Source organism: Malaya genurostris, chromosome 2, assembly GCF_030247185.1.
Source record: "Malaya genurostris strain Urasoe2022 chromosome 2, Malgen_1.1, whole genome shotgun sequence".
Classification (NCBI taxonomy): Eukaryota; Metazoa; Arthropoda; class Insecta; order Diptera; family Culicidae; genus Malaya; species Malaya genurostris.
Window position 1 is genome coordinate 21769409 of NC_080571.1, and position 25221 is coordinate 21794629.

General features: G+C 38.7%; 1 protein-coding gene across 2 annotated transcripts; it reads right to left on the bottom strand.

The window, feature by feature from the left end:
- Positions 1 to 257: 257 nt before the first annotated feature.
- On the bottom strand, positions 258 to 24687 carry LOC131430328 (sensory neuron membrane protein 1). Of its 2 annotated transcripts, XM_058595212.1 has the most exons (8): positions 24337 to 24687; positions 15985 to 16225; positions 2389 to 2546; positions 1923 to 2319; positions 1554 to 1850; positions 1287 to 1490; positions 1049 to 1227; positions 258 to 979 (listed from the first exon to the last, which is right to left on the bottom strand). In XM_058595212.1, exons 2-8 carry the CDS (start codon positions 16102 to 16104, stop codon positions 694 to 696), a joined length of 1641 nt encoding a protein of 546 aa, XP_058451195.1. In that variant the 5' UTR covers positions 16105 to 16225; positions 24337 to 24687; the 3' UTR covers positions 258 to 693. The 2 variants fall into 2 exon arrangements, with proteins under 2 accessions (XP_058451195.1, XP_058451194.1); XM_058595211.1 differs by lacking the exon at positions 24337 to 24687 and having other exon boundaries at positions 15985 to 16515.
- Positions 24688 to 25221: the final 534 nt, after the last annotated feature.

Consider the following 25221-nt stretch of genomic DNA (forward strand, 5'->3'; position numbering starts at 1 on the left):
ATTTTTGCCTGGCAAGTTTTTTTTTTCCAAAAGTAACAGCAAAAGATAACATAATGTGATGTCAATTGAAAAATTGATGAGCTGAAATCAAACTAAGATTTCATTGTGATGTTGCTATCATAATTAGATTTCGATTTGCTCTCGTTTTGATGTTCGACTTTGCTCGGGATGTTACAGAGATGGAATGTGCACCATGAAAGCTTCTGTGCAAGTAACTAATTATTTCAAAAAAATCATCCAATTCTAGAAGAGAGAAGTAGAATAGAAACTTTATTTTTCATTTAGAGTTAGGCACAATAAAATCTACTATCGCAGTTTAAACTAGTGTTTGAACGCTCAGAAATTTCACTGCGTTCTAATCACAAGGTTCCTCAGTACTCAGTCAGCTTCCTGAGTCGTGTTCATGATCATGATGATTCCTAATTATTCATAGGTTTTTGCTTTACACTGAATGTGCAAACTACAGAATTGTTGTATCACGTCCCAATAAAGTGTTGGTGCGATATAACTACAATATGACACTAAATAAACTATTCGAATGTACATTTTTTTAATGTTTGTCTCATCCCTAGCTTCCTTATCTTAACTGTTGTGAGACTTTCGAAAAGTACCTAGGGGTAGGATTTCACCGTGCTTCGTGCTTAAATTAGTGTTTAACTAATCACTTTTCACTATTTCTAAACATTGTTTGGTTCAGTATTTTTCCGTTTGCAGCTCGGCAGCAACAACCTTCGGTGGTTTTTCCGGCCAATCTATCACCGCTGGCAGGTTTCGACTGTTGTTTATGCTCACCATGTCCTTATTGTTGGGGTTGGCACTTGGGTTCCGTTCACCGGTTGCCGAATCACTCTTACTTTCTACCGGAGTGACTTGCATCGTTTTGGAGGTTCCCTTAAAGTGCATATAGCCGGCCCCGATAGAACCGATCGTTCCGATAATGATGGTTAGCCACTTCACCGTTGCGTTGAACTTAAGACCCCTGCTCGGAAAGATTTAAACCCAGTCAGGTGAATCATTCGAATGAGCAAAAAGAAAGTAAAATACGTACAGAAACAGTTGGTATTTCAATTGGTTTGTCCAGGTTTTATTCAGCGAAATGCCTTCTTCTACCCACATGAGAGGCAATATCACCTTAGGCAGCTGCCCAAAGACCTCATGATTTTTGATCGGTTCCAGTTCAAGACTGAACTGCAATCGCTTAACACCCGATACCGGAGTTCCGGAACGCTGTAAAACAAAAGTACAAATATTATCGAATCCGGTCTTACCAAATCTTTCATTCTGACCAGTTCAAAATAAATCCGAACATTATGTTTCTCTTCGTCCGGCTCCAGCCCATCTACATCGCGAAGCAGTTGAGGATCTGCATCGATGAAATGCGGCTTCGATCCGATCAGAGGACCACCCAGACAAGGGCTCAAATCCATAGTTCCCTTCGGTGGACAATCGTCGGGAGGATCCCGACAGAAACAATGGTTTTCCGGTTCGTTCTGAAAGAACAAGTATTTATGCTGTAGAAAGCTTTCCCAATGCTGCCTCAATTCACTGCAAACCTTCAAATCACCAAAGTCAAGCTTGAACAAACTCATCGGCAACCCGGCGTACTTGGCCTTACCGACGTAGTTGGCTCCCAGCGACCGACAGATGTCCGGAGACCAAGCCCACAGTTTGTCGTCCTTCGTCAAAAATGGTGGAAAGATGGTTGAATCCGTTCCAATGTACTGATTGCAAGAATCACCATCGTAGACGTCCATCTCGGTCTCGTCGTTGTAACTGACGACACGACCCAAGTCCCGAATGTTTTTCACACCCCGATAGACAACCCATCGACCGGCGTCTGTGCCGTTTCGCTTAAGGAAATAGAAGAAAAAACAACACTTTCAAGCCCTTACCGACAAACTGGATCCAAAATTTCCTCTCACCATTCCAAACATCGAAAACAAGTAATGCGTTTCGTTATGCTCCTTCAGGGCTCCTTCGGACTCCATTCCCGAACAGAGCGCTTTGGCGGCAAAGTCCTGACTGGCACAATTGACCGGGATTCCGTCGAACAAAAAGTCCATAACTCGGTACGGGCGGAAACCGGTCATCGGGTCAAACACAATATTGGTCGCTTTCGAAACCAGTGGCATCATGGCTTCGCGATCCCGTTGAACCATCAGCAGAGCACTCAGCAGCAGGATATCCGGTAGCACGAGGATCTCCTCTCCGGTGTACGGTGCCGACAGGTCCGGCCGAAAGATGAATGTGTTCCTCAGCGTGTACGTCAGGGTGTCCTCCGTCGGATCATCTTCCAAGTCGAACCGATCCTTCCACTCCCTGCCAAAACGGGACGCGGGGAAAATCGTTGATCGAAAATAAAGCATTCCAGAATCAAAGAATACTCACTCGAAAAAGAACGGACCAACATCTTTGACGCGAGGTTTGCCACCTCGCATGATCTCATCCGGGTTGGTGACGTTGAAAAGGTGAATTTTGAAGTTCAGTGGGAACGGAATATGTTCGTACATTCCACGCATTTGGGTACCCGGCTTGAGAAGAACATTCTGAAACAGAGGAAACGGATTGTGATTAAATAATCTTGTAGAATAATTTTTTTCTCAAAACATTTTAACGTCTCTTGGATCAGAAATGGTCACGCTATTCCCGTTCCCGAATTATCAATAGCTTCAGTTATGGTGATCGGGACAAACAAATTTATCGACTCTATTGATGTACGATTACATTAGCCAGTTTATCTGCACAAAATTGTGCAGTTTGACTGTATCATAGTGTAATCGGTTCGCAGTTGTCTGCAAGCAGTCAAAATCGGCTTGACTGTCCTTCTGTATGCAGTCAAAGTGTGCAGATTATCTGTGACAATGTAATCACAGTGTGATCATAGTCGACAGACAAATAGTTAGTTGATGACTGTACAGACAAATTTGACTGTTTCTGAAACTGTTGTGCAGAAGTTGTCTGCCACAGATTCTATGACAACCAAAAACTTTCATACAAACACAAAGCAAAATCAAATACAAATAATAATACCCCTAAGTCCCATACAAACGAACCGGCAATGTTGGGTTCACAGCCTGAACAAGTAAGCCTAGCAAATCACTCCCTTTCATCGCGATAGTTAGAAAATGTGGAAGGAGATCGTTTCTGGCAACGCTTTATGCTAGTTGCTACGGTGCAAAACAAACTTGTTTCTTTATGTTTATCGTTGCTGTATTAAACTGCAACAATCAGTCTAAATATCACCGGCACTAGCACAAAAGATGAAAAATGAACACAAACACCCACGAATCTACAAATATCAATACAGCTAGTAGTATATTCATGGTGGCTTAACCATTCTAGATTATTGTTTAACTTACATTTCGCTTGTGATCTTGATTATCAGATAAAAACTGTTTGTTTATTTATTTTTCACTATAATAAACAGTAACTATGGTGAACTCCCTTCAGTGTTGCTAGTTTTATAGAAAACTCGTTAAAGTACATTGTCACTATGACAGTGAATCATAGTTAGCGTTCATCTTCCGAGCCAAACAGTCGATGTTTTCTCAGAAGTCGCAAAATCTTTCACTACGTTTATTTGCCAATCGGATCCATCAAGTTTCAAGTACCGTGCTCGCGATAACCGCGACGTAAACGCCGGGATGCGTGAAAACACGTTTCGGATCGATTATTCGAGTTTTCCGAAACACTTTTCGCACGAAGTGATCCATAAATTCGTCGGAAAGGAGCTCGGTTTAACCCGCGAAAATGTGCTCCAACTTCAGCCAAGCAGACGGCTTGGATGTACCTTCGTGAAGGTCAGTAACCTCGAGCTGGCCGAGAAGATTGTGGAGCAACACGACAACAAGCACGAGTTCAACGTCGACGGGAAGTCCTACAAGTTACGAATAACGATGGAGGACGGAGCGGTTGATGTACAAATATTCGATCTTCCCGAAGACGTCACCAACACACAAATCGCGTCTTTTCTCGCTGAATACGGCGAGGTGCTAAAAGTTCGTGACCTCCTTTGGGATAATCGTTACGGTGCATTTGAAGGAGTGAAAACTGGTGTGCGTATCGCTCGGATGGTGGTGAAGAAGAATATCCCATCACTCGTGACCATCCAGGGGGAAGACACAGCGGTAGGTTACAAGGGGCAGCGGCACACTTGCTTACATTGCCACGAATTTGTACACATTGGCATCCCGTGTGTGCAAAACAAGAAGCTACTAGTTCAGAAGCTTACAGCGGACCTCTCATACGCGAACGTCACAAAAATGTCGGCCCAGCCGAAGAAGACAGTACCGATGAAAAAACCACCGCGGCAACAGCCAGCGGACACACAAACACAATCGTCGCCCGAACCCGCGGGACTCCAACCGAGCATTTCGAGCCTCGACTCGAAGATAACCGAGACACAGCAGAACAACACAATGGCTCCTCCAGCTACACCTGCTTCCATCCAGCTGAGAATTACTGCAGCACAAGCTGCCCCCCAGCCCTGGATACCGGCAACTATCAGTTCACAATGAAAGAACGATGGAAATGAAACGGACAGCTCGCAGACATCGAACGGTCCACGCCGCTCGAACAGACAGCCGAACAAGAAATTAAAACCCAGCAAGACCGAGTCTGCACACACTGACCTATCGGACAGTGAAATGCAATCTTGATGGACTTCGTCAGCGTTAACATTGGAACCATCAATATAAACACAATAACCAACGAAACAAAACTGAGTGCTTTCCGCACTTTCGTCCGATCGATGGATCTCGATATCGTCTACTTACAAGAAGTTGAAAACGAAACACTAACATTACCCGGCTACAACGTGGTGTGCAATGTGGACCATGCGAGGAGAGGAACCGCAATCGCTCTCAAAGAACATATAAAATTCTCTCATGTGGAAAAAAGCCTGGACGGAAGATTGATCGCACTGCGTGTAAATAATGTTACACTGTGTAATGTATATGCTCCATCTGGTACTGCTCTACGAGCGCAACGCGAACGTTTCTTCAACACAACTGTCGCTTACTACCTTCGTCATCGGACAGAACACACAATCTTCGGTGGCGACTTCAACTGCGTGTTGAGAATATCCGATGCTACGGGAACGAACGCTAGCCGATCGTTACAATCGACCGTCCAACAACTACAACTACAGGACGTGTGGCTACAGCTTCGACCACGTGACATTGAGTACACGTACATCACGCACAACTCTTCGTCCAGGCTCGATCGTCTGTATGTGAGCGCTGGCCTGCGGAATCACCTGAGAACCACCGCTACTCACGTCTGCTGTTTCTCCGATCACAAAGCTGTTACCGCTAGAATTTGCCTTCCTTTCACCGACAGACCTCATGGTACCGGATTTTGGTCGCTTCGCCCGCATCTTTTGACCACCGAAAACATTGACGAGTTCCAAATACGGTGGCAATATTGGACTCGTCAGCGCCGTAACTACCATACTTGGATGGAATGGTGGTTAAAGTGCGCAAAACCAAAAATAAAATCATTCTATCGCTGGAAGTCAAAGCTTGCCTTCGATGAATTCTATCGGGAGCAGCAGCGTCTGTTCGGCTTACTACGACAAGCGTATGACGGATATCAAAACAATCCGGGCATGCTTACCACGATCAACCGAATAAAAGCAGAGATGCTCTCTCACCAGCGACGATTTTCGGAGATGTTTATTCGGATCAACGAGACATTCGTAGCAAACGAACCCCTTTCTACCTACCAGCTGGGTGAGCGTGTGCGGAAAAGAACCACTATCGAGCGCCTGAAGAACGAACGAGACGAAGTCATCGAAGACTCTGTTGCCATCCAGGACCATATGGTGCAATACTTCACCGATCTTTACGCACGTGAGTATGTAGAGGAAGTAGAAGGGGGCCCCTTTCAGTGCCAGCGAGTTATACCCGAGCAGGATCCAATTAATGAGTCCTGCATGAACGAAATCACCACAAGCGAAATACTATCTGTTATCCGTGGTAGTGCTTCGAAAAAATCACCCGGGTCCGATGGGCTGCCTAAGGAATTTTACTTACGCAGTTTTGACGTAATCCACCGAGAGCTCAACCTGATCATGAATGAGGCGATCAGATCTAACCTTCCTGCACAGTTCGTCGATGGGATAATTGTGTTAGTAAAAAAGCGTGGACACCTCTCAGCACCCTTCCCTATTCAGCGGTCAGTCCGCCAAGGAGACCCTCTTTCGATGCATTTGTTTGTGCTTTATTTGCACCCTCTATTGCGCCAGCTGGAGCGGGTGTGTGGGACAGACCTGATTGTTGCGTATGCGGACGACATCAGTACTATTGTTACCAGTGCAGACCGGCTGGATAATATGCGTGCGCTCTTTAGGCATTTTGAACGAGTGGCAGGGGCTCGCTTGAACGAAGCGAAGACAACTGCCATCGATGTTGGTGTAACAGAAAATCCTCTTGTAGTTGACTGGGTACGCACCGAACCAACAATAAAAATACTTGGCATCGTCTTCACAAACTCAGTGCGAGAAATGGTGGCGCTCAATTGGGACGCAATTGTGACAACTTTTGCACGTCAGGTTTGGTTGCACTCGATTCGTTGTTTAGAGTTGCATCAGAAAGTAACCCTTCTGAACATATTCATTTCGTCTAAGATGTGGTACGTGGCGGCGAATTTGTATCCAACACCGGCTCACATTGCAAAACTTACGGCCACCATGAGAACCTACCTCTTCCGTGGTGCATGTGCTACTGTGCCGATGCAACAATTGGCACGAAGTAAAAAAGATGGCGGACTCAAACTGCATTTACCGGCTTTGAAATGCAAGGCACTGCTGATCAACCGTCATCTGCAAGAGATTGATATCCTTCCGTACTATTCTTCCCTTCTTCACCAAGCAACTTCCCCCCGCGCAAATTCCGTCTCAGACCTCCCCTGTCTAAAAACAATACTACAAAATTATCCTCAGCTCCCTTTCCAGATCCGCCAACACCCATCCACCAATCTCATTCACAGTTTTTATGTAATGCGTACAGACAGACCAAAGGTAGAAACAACAAATCCTGGATATAACTGGCCTCAGATATGGAAGAACATCGATGCCCGAGAGCTGCTACCATCTCAACGCAGTGCACTGTATATGTGGGTCAACCAAAAAGTTTCACACAGACGACTAATGAATGTAATGCGACGAACCGACGGCGAGCAATGTTTGCATTGTACAGGACAGATTGAAACCATCGAACACAAATTCTTCGAATGCTTGAGAGTAAGTGAAGCTTACGATCTTCTACAGCAAAAACTTTCGGAACTAGTTGGTAGCCGGCACACATTCCAGAGTGGTGAACTGCTACGACCATCATTAGAGTGGATCGCGAAAACTACGCGAACGCAAATCTTAAAGACTTTGTTAAGCTACATCAACTTTATTGAAGAATGCAGCGGCGCAGTAGATACAGGGTGATTTTTTAAGAGCTTGAGAACTTTTTTAAACAATAAAACGCATAAAATTTGCAAAATCTCATCGGTTCTTTATTTTAAACGTTAGATTGGTACATGACATTTACTTTTTGAAGATAATTTCATTTAAATGTTGACCGCGGCTGCGTCTTAGGTGGTCCATTCGGAAAATCCGCTTTTTTATCGACAAATTTTGTTCAGCGATGAGGCTCATTTCTGGTTGAATGGCTACGTAAATAAGCAAAATTGCCGCATTTGGAGTGAAGAGCAACCAGAAGCCGTTCAAGAACTGCCCATGCATCCCGAAAAATGCACTGTTTGGTGTGGTTTGTACGCTGGTGGAATCATTGGACCGTATTTTTTCAAAGATGCTGTTGGACGCAACGTTACAGTGAATGGCGATCGCTATCGTTCGATGCTAACAAACTTTTTGTTGCCAAAAATGGAAGAACTGAACTTGGTTGACATGTGGTTTCAACAAGATGGCGCTACATGCCACAATTCGGAGAACAATTCATCTCAAGAAATGGACCGGTAAGTTGGCCACCAAGATCATGCGATTTGACGCCTTTAGACTATTTTTGTGGGGCTACGTCAAGTCTAAAGTCTACAGAAATAAGCCAGTAACTATTTCAGCTTTGGAAGACAACATTTCCGAAGAAATTCGGGCTATTCCGGCCGAAATGCTCGAAAAAGTTGCCCAAAATTGGACTTTCCGAATGGACCACCTAAGACGCAGCCGCGGTCAACATTTAAATGAAATTATCTTCAAAAAGTAAATGTCATGTACCAATCTAACGTTTAAAATAAAGAACCGATGAGATTTTGCAAATTTTATGCGTTTTATTGTTTAAAAAAGTTCTCAAGCTCTTAAAAAATCACCCTGTATAAACGCATTACGTTTTAATTTTAGTATCCCGATATAATTATTTTATCTTTTTTTCCAATTGAGACATAATAAACGTATTTAAAAAAAAAAAAAAAAAAAAAATCATGACAGTGTACCGCACGATGCAAAATGTGTCTAGGGATGTCGTAATATCGATCGATTAATCGAGTAATCGATTAATAACCCAGATAATCGAGTAATATTTAATCGATTAACTTAAAACTAATATTCGATTATTGAGCTAATCGAATAATTAAAAAAATCCCATAGTAATAATCGAATGAATAAACTAGTAATCGAATAATAACCCAGATAATCGAATAAATTTCAATCGATTAGTTTCAAAATTATACTCGATTACTAAATAATCGAGTAGTTCGAAATTTCCGGCATCCCTAAATGTGTCCTTGAAAATTTGTCGAAGTATTCCGTATTATAATTTGTATTTGGCAAAACGTTCCAACACCAGTGTGAGAAGTGAATACACGTGGTTTTCCCCAAGAGGGTTGTTTTCGTGATCAATTATTTTCTAGCTTACAAACTGTATTGATTTTAGTAAATTTTATAAGATTTTATATGATTCGGCTGTCGTACTTCAAACGACGGTTTAAATTTTGAATACTTATAATTTTAAAAATGGCAAAAATGAAATTTTAGACACTTGCATCCGCGCAAAGTTCAGAAGCTCAGGAGTTTTTCCTTTTATTGGAACCTAAATTTGTGAATATCGGTCAAGCGACCACTACGAAAAGTGAGTGAGTTCCATTTTTTGAGTATATGACCACTATTTCAGGAATAGGAAGCCGGGAATCAGGATAGCCCAAAACTCTTTGGATATGATGCTACGGCTCTTTAGTTCTATATACAAATATTGTTTATTTTACAAAGAAGTACTTAAAATCGATTGGAATTAACGAGTATTAGACCCCACTTCTCACCGAACCGCGTTGTCAATGTCGTCATTTCCGGTCGAAATAATGAAGCTTATCGCATATTTCGTAGAATTCTTAAAAGAAATTACTACTGAATTTTCCGAGATCCTCTTTCACGATAAAGTGCAATGGATTTCCAGAAGCATAGTACTGGAACGTTTAAAGGAAAAAGTATTAACCACTCCAAATTAAAAAATTCTGAACGGTAACAGAAAATTTACTTATTTGATTTTTTTTTCTAGATTTTGTAGATATTTACCGAGTTTCCAATAGCTTATCGTTCGTTCATTAGTTCGATAATTGAATTGATTACGAAGCGTTTGGTAATAAAATTGTGGATCTGTCAAAATCTGAACTCTGCCACAAAGCGAGTTCATACCGTTATACCAAAATATTTGAAGGAGCTTGGACTGGAGACAACCATCCCAAAATTTCAACCCTTTTGTTGTCATATTTATGGAGGTAGGATGATTCTATGGATTTTCATTGCATTTGCATTTTTGAGTCTACCACTCCATTTACAATTTATTGTAAATGTATTTGTTGCGTGGAAAATACTTAACAATTGCGAAACATATTTTTTGACGCTTTCGATCTCGGTGCCGCTCTGGATTTTTTAGTAGTAGCACATATACCCGTATGATGTGAGCGTTAAGACACAAATGTGTAGATAATGAATGTATGATGTGAAAGAAACTCAATTTTTTTACCTTTTTTTTATACCTTATGATAAAAATAGAACCGGAATTTTCATTTTAAAATTCCCGCGCTTGTTCAATCGGTAAACTTTTATTCTCTCAACGTTGGCAACACTTTTATACACATTCTGTCAAATTTTGACGCATATCGCACGATTAGTTTTTGTTTGGCGTCTATACAAAGAAGTTAAAAAATTTTCGTGTGGCGATTTTTATAATGGATGAAAATTTAGAACAACGTGCGTGCATCAAATTTTGTGTTGCAAATGGATTTAGATGTTCCGAAACGTTGAAAATGTTAGAAAAGGTTTTTGGTGAATCGTAGGAAAAACACAGGCATACGAGTGGTATAAACGCTTCAAAGGTGGTCGTACAAGCTTGGATCATGATGAGATCCCTGGCCGCCCAACAACATCTGTTACTGAAGAAAACATTGAATCGGCGAAGCAAACCGTGTTGTAAAATTGTTCTGTACCGATTAGAGAGATTGCTGAGTTTTTGGGCATCTCTTATGGATCAGCCGAACACATTTTAACTGATGTTTTGGGTTTGAAACGCGTCGCTTCTCGGCTGGTGCCAAAAACGCTGAATTTCATTGAAAAACAGCGTCGTGTTGATGTGGCCAAAGAGATGATTTCCAACGCAGATAGTGACCCCACATTCATCGAATGCATCATAACTGGTGATGAGGTGTGGATCTACGAATATGACGTCGAAACCGCACAACAATCGACCGAATGGCGCTTCGAAGGCGAGCCGTTGTTCTACATTTTCATCCATTATAAAAATCGCCACACGAAAACTTATTTGTATAGACGCCAAACTAAAACTAATCGTACGATATGCGTTAAAATTTGACAGAATATGTATAAAAGTGTTGCCAACGTTGAGTTTACCGATTGGACAAGCGCGGGAATTTTAAAATGAAAATTCCGGTTCTTTTTTTATCATAAGGTAAATATAACAAATAGGTATAGAATTCGCTCAAACTTTAGAAAATTTTTCCGAGGCCCGGAGAGCCTAGTGTCATTTACCAATCGATTCAGCTCGACGAACTGCACAATTATCCGTGTGTGTGTCTGTTGTAAAGAGGTCGAGATCTCAGAGATGGCTGGACCGATTTTGATCAAATTAGTCGCAAATAAAAAGTCTTTCTGTCACCTTGAACGCAATTGAATGGTTTTGAGATCGAATGTTTACTTTTTGAGTTATACAAAGTTTTATGTCAAATTTTTCAGTTTTTTGACAATATCTGTCTCAACTGACCTTGAAAACAGAACTTAGATTCCGCACGGTAATAGCTATCCAACAAGCTATAGATTGTTCAAATCCATCCATTTTTAAAGGAGATATCGATATTTTTGTGTAAACGACTTTTCGTCTTATTCCAGTAGTAGGAGTTTTACGCGTTTGATGATAAAACGCTGTTTCGGACCCAAATGAAACACGATTTTTATACTGTTACATACAATTGTTTCTAAGTACCAAAAAGACTGTATATAGCATCCTTTTTCATGACAATTTGCCTCGGACCGATTTTAGCACGGTTCGTTTTTGGCAACATAATCGTTCAAGTGTGACATGTAAATGATGTGACATGTAAGATGATGGCAGCATTTTCAAGTTGGAAGTAATTCCATTATTATGTTGATTTAAACTACTTACAGTAATAAAAGCTGGATTACGTTTGGATCCGACTTCTGATTGCGGAGCCACAGGATGATATGTGAAACGAAATTAAAATAATGCAACTTATTTTTCTCGTAGGAGGCTGAACCGATCTATGATTCAAATGAGAGGTCTTAAAATCCTATAAAACATCTTACGTTTTAGTCAGATCCGACTTCCGATTTAGGAGATACTAGGGGCTGGGGTCCACTAAGAGATTGATAGTACCTATTAGCTCTCTGCGGACAGTACCAGCCTAGATGCCGTGTGGAATCCGGCGGAAAAAATGAACCAAGAATAGATCCACTGGGTTCCTGCTTCCATGTTGTAAAAGGCGACAATTGCAGCAGTTTCGTTTTCCTTTCAGTTATCAGATATTTTCAATTATCTCTTCATTCAACCTGTCAATTTCCGTCTAACTACGAAATTAACATTAACTTTACGTCTGCTCAGCGGATTATGTTGATCCGGGGGTTTTGTATCAGCAGTTCAACATAATCTGCTGATGCATTGATCAGTCGAAGACGAAACGTAAAAACTAGATTTGAATAGTCGATTACCAAATAAATTTATTTCAGTTTAAGCGGTTTACAGTTTTCGATTCGGAAGGTACCCAAAAATTTAATTCGCACTACAATTTCTCAAAGATGTCTACACTACAGGTTTAACTGAATTTAACTGATTTAGGCTACACCGATTTTAGAATTCCGGTTCCAGTATCAAATCGTTTCTCAAAGCTCAATCATTTTCTCAAAAAGGCCAAGTCGAACTTCAAAAACAAAAATTCAAATTAAAGGACTTTTGGACCCATACAAAATTGGTGAATTTCATCCGATTCTGGAGTTACAGAATAATGAGTTTTTAAAATTCATACATACATAGAAGATGTAAATTGTTTGACGTATTATTTTATGGCCATACGAATCATTTTGGGTTTATGCTAGTTTCTGAATACCGGCTCTGGAAGTACCATAAATAATGACGAAAAACTCTAAAGTGAAACCTGCTTCTACATCTCATGGAATGTTCAATCGATTGTCACACGTTAAAATTGAAATTCGATACGATTTGCAGTTTCGACAATACAGGATAATGGATGATTAAAATCTCAATTTGCCGTTTAAAACGACAGGTTCGAGTCCTGTCTCTGAGCGTATCTTTTTCCAAAAAATCATCTTTTCTATTAGTTTTTCATTCATTTGGCTTCTCCAATATATGTTTCCGCTCAGTCATTGCAAAAACTGAATTCTTTTGGTTGTTATGACATCTGCTAAACATATCAAATATACATCATAGTCATAGAACAAACAACATCGTATATTTTCATCCTTTAAAAATTGTCGAGTTTTGTACTAGAAAGTGATGATTTGGGGAAAGCATAAGAATTTTGTTTGCTTTTGAAGAAGAGTGCTGTAGAGTCAAATCAAAATCAGTTTCAAAGTTCAGGAAGGATACAATAATAGCTTTGGACTGGGAGCTTCTCCCTCACCGTCGTATTCATTTATTTCCGAATACTATTTGTATCGATGACACTAAATCAGTGAACACCAAGATACAGATAGGAAATAAGAAACAGAACAACCAAAGTACTGTAACAAAGATGAAATATTTTATTATAGAATCACTTGAAATGTAAATCATTCAGAGATAAAAAAGTAAGGTGAACAAATATGAATTTAAATTAAATGACTACCATTTGTTTTCGTCGAATAGCCACGCATTGACTTTGCACCATTTCAATTCCTACGAAGAAGTCGAAAATTGGATGTCTGATTCGCAAGGTATCCACAAATTGCCAGAAAGATGGTCACTATTTCGACTATTTTCTCTCATTCAAAATAAACGTTTCAATTTAACAAATACACGCTCACTTCATATTTGGTTAAAAAATATTTTTAAGATACATCGAAGAGCTGTGGAAAAGTTCAGTATTTGGGATTTTCTAAAATAATAACCAATCCACCATGCGCCTCCGAGTCTCGGAAAATTTTTCTAAATTTTAAGCGATTGCTATACCTATTTTGTATATTTATAAAAAATGTAAAAAAACGAAAACACATTTATGTTCCTTCTTTAATTGCTACGAAACACAACACACCAAGTAGCAATGCAACGAGCTTCCTGTTGTGAGACCTGATCGATATTTTATCATAATGCGATATTCCGTGAAAAGTTCTCTGCCCCCCCAAACTTTCTTCCAATGTGATCACTTTGTGCAGACAAACGGTAATAAACAGCCCACTCCCTAAATTTAAGTCTGTAACCAGTTTTATTTGTCTGATCAATGTAATCAGATTATATACATGTTCAAAAAGTCTGTCACAGTCAAACATAACAACTGTCAAAATATTGACTGTCGGCAGTCAAACTTGACTGTTGCAGTCATTTAACTGTGAATAGTGTAATCACATTGCCAGACCAAATATAAACTGCCGAAAAATTACTTGTCTGTGGCAGATAAACTGTGACAGATAAACTGACTAGTCTGATCGTAGCTTTAGTGGGTGTCGAGATTTGAATCCTAGTAGGCCACGTGAATAGCAAATCGCCTTGAACAACACGTTAAACCCGCCCGTTGAAATGTTCGTCTTTTGCTGTTTTCGTTTCATTAATCAAAGCAGCCCCTGAGTCGCCCAAACTACTTTTAAAACGATTGTTTTAGCAACCGGCAGCCGAATTTGAAGGTGGCAAAATGAATTTATCCCAATTTTCTTCAAGAGAATAAAATGTCTTTTTCTCGGTCAATTCCCAGCGGTCGATGAGGAAGAAATTTGATAAAATTCATTCTGAGAAAACGTAGTTTACAACAGGCCCGTACCCAGGATTTCGTTTCGGGAGGGGCCCACAAGAAATAATGCATCCAAGTGATGATTCTTGTCCCTTTAAAAATTTTCGTTTTTTTTTTTTCATTGAAGAGTGATTGCAAGTATTTAGCAATTTAAGTAAATATTTATGTACTCACATATTTCGGATTCGACAATGAGAGATTAAAGCAAGAAGTTCTATGGAAAGCTGAGTGATGAGTATTCAAACCTTCAATTCCAATGGTGTGTTCTTATAAGCCACGATGTAAAAAGGAACAAACATTTCGAAACTATTCAGTAAGCTCTTCTAGTTTGCAAAATTTGTGGATTATTTGTCAAACAGATGGTCAAGCCGATTTTAACAAATTTATATTCAAATGAAGTGCCTTATAATAACACATGATCCGATTTAATTTCATCTAGTCAACTTCCGTGTCGGGATCAGAGATCCCAGACCCGCAGATTTATAAAATAAGCTGTAGACATGTTTCAGTTGCAAACTTTTTTGTAGACTTTTGAAAATCACGTTTTTAGTAGACGTTTGTAAAAATTTACCGATTTTTGAAATTACCGCGGTCTTTTTTTTTTTGTTCGCTATACCAATTCCATGTTTCATTCTTTTAAAAAAACTTGGAGTTCGCAGATTTTTTTTGAGTTAAAATTTTTGAATATATTTGAAATTTTAAGGGGAAGATGCCAGACCCGCAGATTTGAAATTTTACAGGATTATGAGTATAAAAATTTAAATTCGTCATTGGGAGTGATTTCAAATTTTCTTAGTAGCATTCAAAATCTCAAAAACGGAACTCACATAAATTTTTCAGAGCTCACACCGATTTTAAATCGATCCAATAATGCACACATATTTATATTTTCGAAAATCCGGTGATTTTCTGTTTTCTGGCGTAAAACAATGGATCTAGACTTCGTCACCAGTAACTAACCGACACCATCATCATCAGCATAGGCGAACATGCTTCCGAAGTGTGCTCGCGTTAATCTTTTTATTCCTGAGTATGCAAGTGCAACAACCAGCGGCAGGCGTTTTCTTTCATTCGCAAAATTTACCAAGTTAGTTTATGTTACTATTACTGTTGTGTTATTACGAATATTAATTCACAACGATTGTGCAACTTATATGAAAACTCATGTGTCGAGTAATGAAATCTAAAATGAAAGGTTATATATGACGAAACCGATAAATCCTAGAGTTTTTCAATTCAACTATATTTCTTGGACAATCGATTTCGAAAGACTCCGACCAGCCAAACTGTCAACAAAGCAATACTATTTGAGTGTTATTCGTCATCTGCACAAATCTATTTGAGTACACGGCCGTAGTTATGGGCCGATAACTGTTGGTTTTTGCACCTCGTCAATGAACCGTCGCATACTGCCTTGATTCTTCGTGATTTTTTCGCCAAAAATTCAACCAATACCAACGTCAAGTGTAAGTTTCATGTTTTCTATGAGTGTATATAAAACTATGATCAAAATTTCATAATTCTAAATATATTGCAAAAACAAAATATATAAAAATGTTTGCATCATCATCTTACCTGTTTCAGCATGAACTTCAATATGGATGGAAAAATTCCGTAACTGAACGTCAAACCTCCCACCAGTGTGATGGCACATATGATGGCAATCTTTTTGAAGTTCAACTCTTCGACCTTCATATTGGTCACAAATCACAGGCACTGTAGTTCTCAGTTTAAGATTCCCCCGTCGGTTAGTCACTAGTTTCTCAGTTAAACACGTTACTCGAGATTGATTGAATAGCGTTCGTATTGTTTACGCCTGCAACGGGTCAGACAGTTCTCAATCTTCAGTTATTAGAAAGGTTAATAAGTATTTAGAAAAAAAGCCTTCACTGATTCAAGACAATCACAATCGCTAATAACTTATGTATCACTTTTTATTACGATGCATGATTTGCTGAAACAAAAAAACATTGGGTTTCTCGCTTGACGCATCAATCAAGTCTTTCGCAGATAAAAAGACTGGGCGTCTCCACAATGAATTGGTAAACGTTAGTATGTAGTAGGCTTGGAAAATCCGGGGGTTCGAAATCAAAAAGGAAAATTTTCCTAGCTAAATAATGCTGCTATTGTGTTAGGGTGTATTAGGGGGGGGGGGGGGGGTGCAGGAGCAATTTTTCCCCCAGAAAAAGCAATCAATTTACGACTCAGACCCATTCTAGTAACCATTTCCGCCCCACCCTTTCGTATCGATTTTGCATATCAAGAACCAGAATTATTTTGTCATAAAAACCACCTCTACCATTCGATTCAGCGCATCTTAATTAGCCAAAAACACTCACCGAATATGATTTGTTCCTGAGAGCATTTTCTACAACCTAAAAATTCGGAAACCACACAGTTCGAAAAAATCTTGTGATTTTACATCTTATAAAATGCACATAAATGGAGCATCGTATTTCATACGAATTTATATTCAAGAAATTGTATGATTTGAAAATTACATGTCTTGAATTCGAATGAAATAAAAAACAAAAGATCGATAGCAGCAGCGCGACTTGAACCGAGAAACATTAGATCACAAGCACATCGGTTACTCGACAAGACCGCAGAGCTCATATCTGTTCATTGAATAATTGATAAATAGAAATCCATACAGCGGCACTTGGTGGCCGAGGGCAAATTACACTTGGAGCATGTGAAATTCTGTGCGAGTGGAATATTGCGTCATTTGAAAAATTAAGTAGTTGTGAATTGTATCGTTTGTAGAATTCTGTCACCTGTAAAATTAATTATTTTTTTCTGTGCAGAATATTTTACCTTGGGCGAAATAATCGACCCTTCCGCACTCACCGACTACTGAGGTTCAAATGAATGGACGGTATGTCGAATGAGCATAAGCTAATTGTAGCTTAATCTCGAGCCCACGTATAGAGGGCTTAGCCTATGGGATGTGACATATAGCGTTCAAATTATTGCGAGTAACCATTTGCGCCCCGGTCTCCTCTACGTAGGGTAAAGTGTTATAATATGCCCCCCTTAAGACAACATTGAGATATTTCCAAGTGCATTGATATATTTTCCTCGAGAATGTAAGTATTTCATTGCAATACGGATGAGGAACATAATGTTCAATGACTCCAATAGAAAAGATGAGAATTGATTGATATAAACACATTTTTCAAAGAGGCCACATTCTTAGTTTTTTTCGCTCGCCTCAGACATAATGCCCCAGCAGCCGTAAAATATGTCTCACAACAAATCAGTGGCATGACACACAACAAAAGACATTTTATCCCACAACAATGATGCATTATGCTTCTTGAAATGTCCATAAAGTTACTGTTTTGAGATAATAAGTATGTCAAAGAAATAGCGGATAAAACATCTATTTAGTCGAAGCAAATCCTAACATCGAAAAGCTGCCAAATGAATTTTTTAGTTTTTTTATACTTTCCTGCAAACGACAACCACCAAACTTGCATAGCAGAAAGATCCTACGAAAAGATAGTGTTAGTGATAAAACTTTGGTTCAGAAATGTCTTCAATGCTTAAGAAAGGAAAGGGGGCATTTTGGCTAGCAGGGCCGCTTTATAAGACTTTCCCATATAAATATAAATATACTTCGTTAAAACTTTTTTACGCGATTACGCGACTATCGCGTAGAACAAATCTAAAATCGCGTAATCTATACACTAAAACCTGAATTTACGCGACTTTCTTTATTTCATTTACGCGATGATCGCGTAAAAAAAGGTTTTTGAAGGAAGTCTCAATTTATATAAATATACAAAACAATCTAACTTGCTTCAGGGAATTGAATATTGTGAAATGTACATAAATGAATTGTTTAATTTCAAAGAATCTAAATAAGATCGTGAGTATCGAAGAATTATCTGGAAAGCAAGTATTGTATATAATCACTTTTACATGAGTGCGGTATGTACTCGTAGCACTTTTCACAGAAAATTAACATACTGTGATAAGGTCTGTAAAAGAACTTGCACATCCAAAAGGTCATCGGAAAAGACCTTAAAGTCTACTAACATAGCCGATGCTCCATCCAAAAACTACCGGAAGTTCAGGCCTTAAGATCTACCAGTGTAACAAAGTGCATTAACGAACTTATCGTTCTCGGTCCATATTCGTGATGCTACATGCGATCAATAGGACAAATGCGATTGCTCTAGACCCTCAAAAAACTACATGGAGTTTTAGCTCTACGACTATGAGCAACATCGAAAAACTATACATAGACTGCTGAAAGCTATAGTAGGTCTTAAGACTTGTTTTCACCGAAGTACTTGGACGACGAGAAAACTACCTGCAATGTGTAGCTCTAAAAGCACAAACAAAACAGGCATTAACCGTTGTAGTTCTTGCTGTGACACAGTGTAGTCCCTAAGGACAATACTGAAAGTAGTTCTTGGATATTGGAACATCTCTTAAGCATTTCCATAGTCTCAGAACATAGTCCTCAGGCGCTAAAGCATCGGACGTAGCAGGATTGTTCATGTTATTTACACTAAAATCAAATGAAAGTTACCTTTTTTACGCGAAAAAATGGAAAATAACTATGTTCTATTTAATTAACGCGTCATTTAATTTACGCATCCCCGGCTCTGCGCGTAAATTAAGGTTCTAGTATGTGTATAAAAATGGATGTAAGTTTGTATGTTTGTAACGCCATAACGAACTACCGAACGGATTGCCACCAAACTTGGCACAGGTACTTCTTGCATTTCAGAGATGGTTCTTGGGATATTTTTGTAGGAGAGGGAGCGTAGCAAGTGTCGTTAACCCTCCTGTCATGAAAAGAATTCATAAAATTTGACAAGAATCGATAATTTTTGAAGACCATGCAAACATTTTCCATAGGTATGATTAAATGTGGGGTGGATGTAGTAAGTGCCTTTAAAAAGGAGGATGTAATGCTTGTAACGGCATAACTCCGGAACTACTGAACGGATTTCTATCAAATTTGGCACAGATATTTGCTCTTCAGAGATGATCGTTAGAACATTTTCAGTGGGGAGAGTGTGTTGCAAGTGTCCTTAATATGGGGGAAGGGGGTCAATGATGAAATGTATATAAATTAAAGAAAGTCGACACTTTTTGAAAAACTCAAATATGGTTCTAGACGTATTTGTGGTGGGTGGATATAATGGTCGTAGTAGATAGTATTACAGTTGTAATTTCGGATGCAACGCAATCTTCTTTAAATAATCTCAAAAGATCTGGTTTCATTTGTCGGGGAATTCAAAGAACTAAAGGAAAACAATCTTTATCGGCCTATGGACGCGAGTGTATTTAAGACTCAGCATAATTACGAAACAACTAAACGAATCACCACCAAGTTTGGCACATGTACCAAAGGTGGAAATCGATATTTTTTGAAAAGCACAGATACTTTCTACACTACTCATGGAGGAGATCTGTAGTAAGTTCACTGACAAAAAGGAAGTTAAATTAAAATAGATTTTAAGGTTATTTTGAGGGTCGGAGAGTGGAGTAAGTGCCCCGAACATGGAAAGTATAAGGGAAAATTGATCGGGTTTTACGAAAAACTGGCACTTCTTTACGAGTACAACAAATGTCTAGCAATTGAATGCGGTTCACAATAATATTCACAAGAGGGAGGGAGAATATGTATTCTCAACATCGATCTGAATTGACGAAACCATACAATCAATGAACATTTTTTATGTAAATTGAGAAAACTGTCGACCCAAGGTGATGGAAATAAGTTTACAGCAACATTTGTATCAACTTAATCGTTATTCTATACGTTTTCCTCCTAGGTGCCCGACTAAAATTTTTAAAGAGTTGGTAAAATAAATGATATAAAAACGTTATTCTATAGTACAAATGTAGTTATGATGTTAAACAGCCTTTCGTTTTAAAATAATCATTATCAGATGGTAAATTTTAAGCAATTACGTGGTAATAATGATGTCAATAAAAACTGTTATAAAGAGGAGGGAACACTTGCTACGATTATTACCATGGAAGCCAAAAATATTGTAGATCGAATGAGACAAGGAAGTACGGAAGTACGTTACAAGCACATATACATAATAATTCAAGTACTTGAAAAGCACAGGTATTTATAGAGAGAAAGATGTTTTCAATGCTTCTAACAAAGGGTTCAAATATGAAACTGACCCAATTTGTCGAGAATACCATGAAAATTATGATTGTGAGATCTGTGATGGGACAATGATCATTCGCAACCTGAAAATGAACGGAGTATTGTTCAATCGGGATGTCGTCTAAGTTGTGTTTCATTACAATCAGAGTATCAATGGGGAGGACAATTTCTAGAATTTTTTCCGGCCTTGCCTTCACGAAACATTTCCGAGCAACGCCGGGTAAATCAGCTAGTTTCAAATAAAACGCATAAAAAGTAGCATCGATTAAATTCAGATCCAGGCCCAGGTTGTTGATCTGAATCGTTCAGGGCCATACTCTGGATTAGATATTTGGTAAAACTCAATATACCGTGATCTGGACTTGGACCAGCAATATGATCTCGGTTCTGGTCCAAGACCTAGATCTGATCCCGAGCCCAGCTTCAGATCCCGATCCATGGATAGATTCTGGGCCTGAACCAGAAATCTGGAATTGAACTTTTAACCGGATTTCTAGAACTGATTTTTGCACCTCGATTCTGGAACAGAGATCGGAACGTGAGTTCTGAACCTAAAATCTGAAACCTAAATTCAGATCCTGAATTTTATAACTGGCTTCTAGATGAAAATTCTGGAACTTTATCAAGGATCTGGATATTCAAAATTAACCTGAATTCAGGAACTAGATTCTGCACAGAAGAAATTTATGAGTTTTACATGCGACATAATTCTACGAACGATACAACTCATAACTAATTAACTTGTCAAATGACGGAACATTCTTTTTTATAGGCTCCGAGTGTTATTTGCTCTCAGATACCAGTTGCCGCTGTGTGGATTTATATGTATCAATTATTCACTACGCAGATATGTGCTTCTGTGGTTTAGTTAATTAACTGACGTGCTTTGTGACCTAATGTTTCTCCGTTCAAGTCGTGCTGTTACTATCGATATTGTGTTTTATATTTTATCTGGTTTCAAGCTATGTATTTTTCAAATCACACAATTTTACATGTTCTTTTAAAAATAAATTTGTGTGAAATACAGTGTTGGTAATTGCCGATAATTTGACAGAAGCTGCTCGATATTTATCTATATTGTGTCTATATAACATTTTCAATCCGGTAGAAGATGCTACAAGAACTCGTGTCTCTCAATGCATGAACCGTGAGAGAATTTTTCTACATTTCTACGATCCACTTCATACTCTGAATATTTCACGGCCCTTAAAAAAATACAGTCTGCTAATGATTGGTGCTGTGTGGAATTTACTAAGAGAGAATCGCAAGTTGACAATTATCGCAGAGAATCGAATCGACGATTCGACTTGATGATTCTCGTACTAGATTGCAATATTTCAAAACCCTTGTGTGGAGCATTCACATACATTTTCATAGACACAACTTTTAGAAAGGTTATATGCACATAGTTAGAATAAGCGGCAATAGTAAAATGATCCTATCGCAACTATCAACTGCCTGTATAGAATCGGATCGCGAAACGAGAATAAGCGACCGTTTGTTGCTTCAGAGAGAATCCCCACAGCAGCGAGCTAACCTTTGATTCTCAGACAGGTCATCGAGAGAAATTCGCTCTTGCACTGCTATCTATTCTATGTTAAATCAACCCTGCCGGGTTTTTTGTTGCTGCGATGATATCCGTTTCTCTTTGATGGGACTGATTGAATTGTGTTTAGAGAGTTGCTAATGAGCGTTCTTTGATACGATAAAAACCATCCTTGGTGAATGCTCCAATCATGTGCATCTTATTAGATGTAAAATCACAAGATTTCTTCGAACTGCGTGGATCTAAAACTAGGAACTAGATTGAAGATAGATCAATTCGGAAACTTGAGACGTATCCTATACCTGGATTTTAGAACTGACTTCTGGAACTCAATTCTCAAACTGAATTCAGAAAATTGTTCAGGGGCTGGGGTCCAATAGGAGATTGATAGTACCTATCAACTCTCTCCAGACAGTACCAGTCTAGACGCCGTGTGGAATCCGGCGGAAATAAATTAACCAAGAATAGATCCACTGGGTTCCTGCTTCCATGTCGTAAAAGGCGACAATTGCAGGAGTTCCTTTTTCCTTTCAATTTCACTTCTGATTACTCTATTTTACTAAAATATCTCTTCAATCAAGTTATCAATTTGCGACTAGCTTCGGATAGAAGTTTTATTTGATATGTTTTCCTCTTCTATGTTATTGATTGTCTTTCAAGATTTTAAATTGAATGTTGAAAATCGACTTTTGCGCAAACTCGTTAATATTACAAAGCTAACAACAGAGATAACATATATCGGTATATTGAATAAATAGTAAAAAATACTCAATCATCAACCAATATTACCAATTATAATTTTAATAAATAATAAAAATAATAAAGCGTAAATAATAAAGATACAAGACGCGCGTGAAATCTGTTGACCTTTATTTGGTGATTTAATATGATTTTATGAAAACTGTTTAGAATATGTCAGTGCAATGAACCAACTACTTTGTCTAAATCCTATTCACTCGTTTATTTTGTATCACGTAATTTCATTTATAAAAAAACAGGAAAGTTTTTATTCGTTACACGATGGTATTGCTAATTTTTCATCAGTTTCTTCGAAAAAGAGCTGTGAATCAAGAGTTCCCGGGACTTCAATATAGGATATTGTTGAAACGTGCATCCGAGCATCTTGAAACCGGAACATACAGAGTCGCGCGCGAATACTAACAATACTGAAATTTTTACTAACAAATATTCTTCTCTCGTGACACTTGTGGAGTTCGCAGTAGTATATGCGGCCTCTAGTAACAACAAGTGTTGGACTAACATCCCTTCCCATTCCTTAGACGATCTACGTTCGGGCCTGGCCGGCGCCGGTACTGATCAATGAGTTCTGGGATTATCAGAAGTCCCAGGTCGAATCATCTAGAAACTCCCTGTACAATTTCAGCTAATCCCGATCAGTAACGGAGTAGCAACCAGGGGTGGTCGCTCAAGCTCAATTCTCAAACTGAATTCAGAAAATTCTTTAATAGTCCTGGATTCTGTAACTAAATTTTTAGTCCAGAATATGATATGATGAATATGATATTTTCAAATAAATTTTGGAACTGGATTCTGTAGCTTGATCCTGGTTTAGTTTCAAAATCTAAATCCAAGAATCAGATTCAATATTCAATCCCAATTCAAAAATTCTGAACGGAGACTCTGGCGCTGAATTCTGTGAATGATTTCTGGCCTAAATCCTCATTTTAGTTTAAGAATTCGATTTTTAAATTCCAATTCGGAATCCCGGTTCAGAGCTTAGTTCCATAACTTAAATTCAAAATTGACTTTGTGAATTCGATTTCAGTAACAGAATTTAGTTTTCAAATCCACATTTAAAATCTAAGTCCATAGTTCAGATCCAGGATCCAGGATCTGAATTCTGTTCTTTTATTCTAATTCAAAAGCAATTCAGAAAACTATAATGTTAACTTATTCAATGTTATCTCATAGTATTGTAAATTTAATAATAAACTGCTGATCATATTTTCGAAGTCATGGAGTAAGAACTGCTCTGTTACGTTCAATACAACGAAAGATATTCGCGATCAAAAACTCATCACTCTCCTACAATATAAATATAAAAAAAACCCTCCATAGTGAATTTAAACGTCAAAATAAACCACAAAAATTGACCTTCAGAACGATCATCAAACCGATTGTTCCGGGTGGTGGCGAGACCTGGACCTTGTCGGCCGACGATTAACGCGCCGCCCTTGGTGTTCTTGAGTGGAAAATGTAACTCACAACTCACAACTTTTTGATTCAGTGTTCCATAAATATTGTATCCACAAAACTATCGATGAGCCCGTATTTATTTGCAAATATGATTGCAAAGCAAACAGTTTCTCACAATGAAAATGCAAGTTTTTAAACAATAATTATTGGTAATTTTCGTTTGATTTCTACAAGGCATTCAAAACAAATTCACTTTCAAACTCTTCTCCAGAAATCTCGAGTACTCTCAAACTCATTATCTTCGATTCATAGACAAAGACGATTTCTACAACACCAAATCAATATTTTTTCAAGTTCACTTAAATACACTATTGAATGTCCACGGCCTTTCGATCGATCCGATCTACTTTCGCACGTTCAACCGACCCGACTTCCGAACAATGACTGTTGTTTCAGTATTCAGCCAATCATCCCGCAACCGATTTATGCCGATAGAAAAGTGACCCATCGTTTATTTTTTGCACGTGTTGGTGTATCATTACACAATAGGCAATGGCAGTTAAAGACACCGACGTCACAGGATTAAGTCCACGTCAGCGTTAGCTAATTACCGAAGACCGTGCATCCGAACGATAGGGACACTGTCGGCAAATGGATCGGATCGTACAGGCAGGATTTAGGAATAATAAATACTTATTATAGCAAATTTTTTACACCTGTAATAGATTTAACCTAATAACTGAATGTTTCAAGTTCAAACGCCCCCCTCGTAACAGGGAAGGAAACAGAGCACGTGTTTCAGTAGATGCATTTTTCCCATAATCATTTCCTTTGCGTACGACGAAGAAACTTGAAAATGCACTTTTATGTGATTGGGGCGACTCATCGTAAATAGGCCAGGTTCCACCTATCAACCTCCCCTGAATCGACGAGTATTGTGCTGCAATTTCTACACAAACGG

What these genes read in the sequence shown, in the direction of transcription:
- LOC131430328 (XM_058595212.1), bottom strand. Translation starts at nt 16,104, where the DNA reads ATGAAGGTCGAAGAGTTGAACTTCAAAAAGATTGCCATCATATGTGCC. An exon ending in TGAAGTTCATGCTGAAACAG is followed by an intron (nt 2,547 to 15,984) that starts GTAAGATGATGA and finishes CCTCTGTTTCAG; the next exon opens with AATGTTCTTCTCAAGCCGGG. An exon ending in TTCGGATTTATTTTGAACTG is followed by an intron (nt 1,228 to 1,286) that starts GTCAGAATGAAA and finishes TTTGTTTTACAG; the next exon opens with CGTTCCGGAACTCCGGTATC.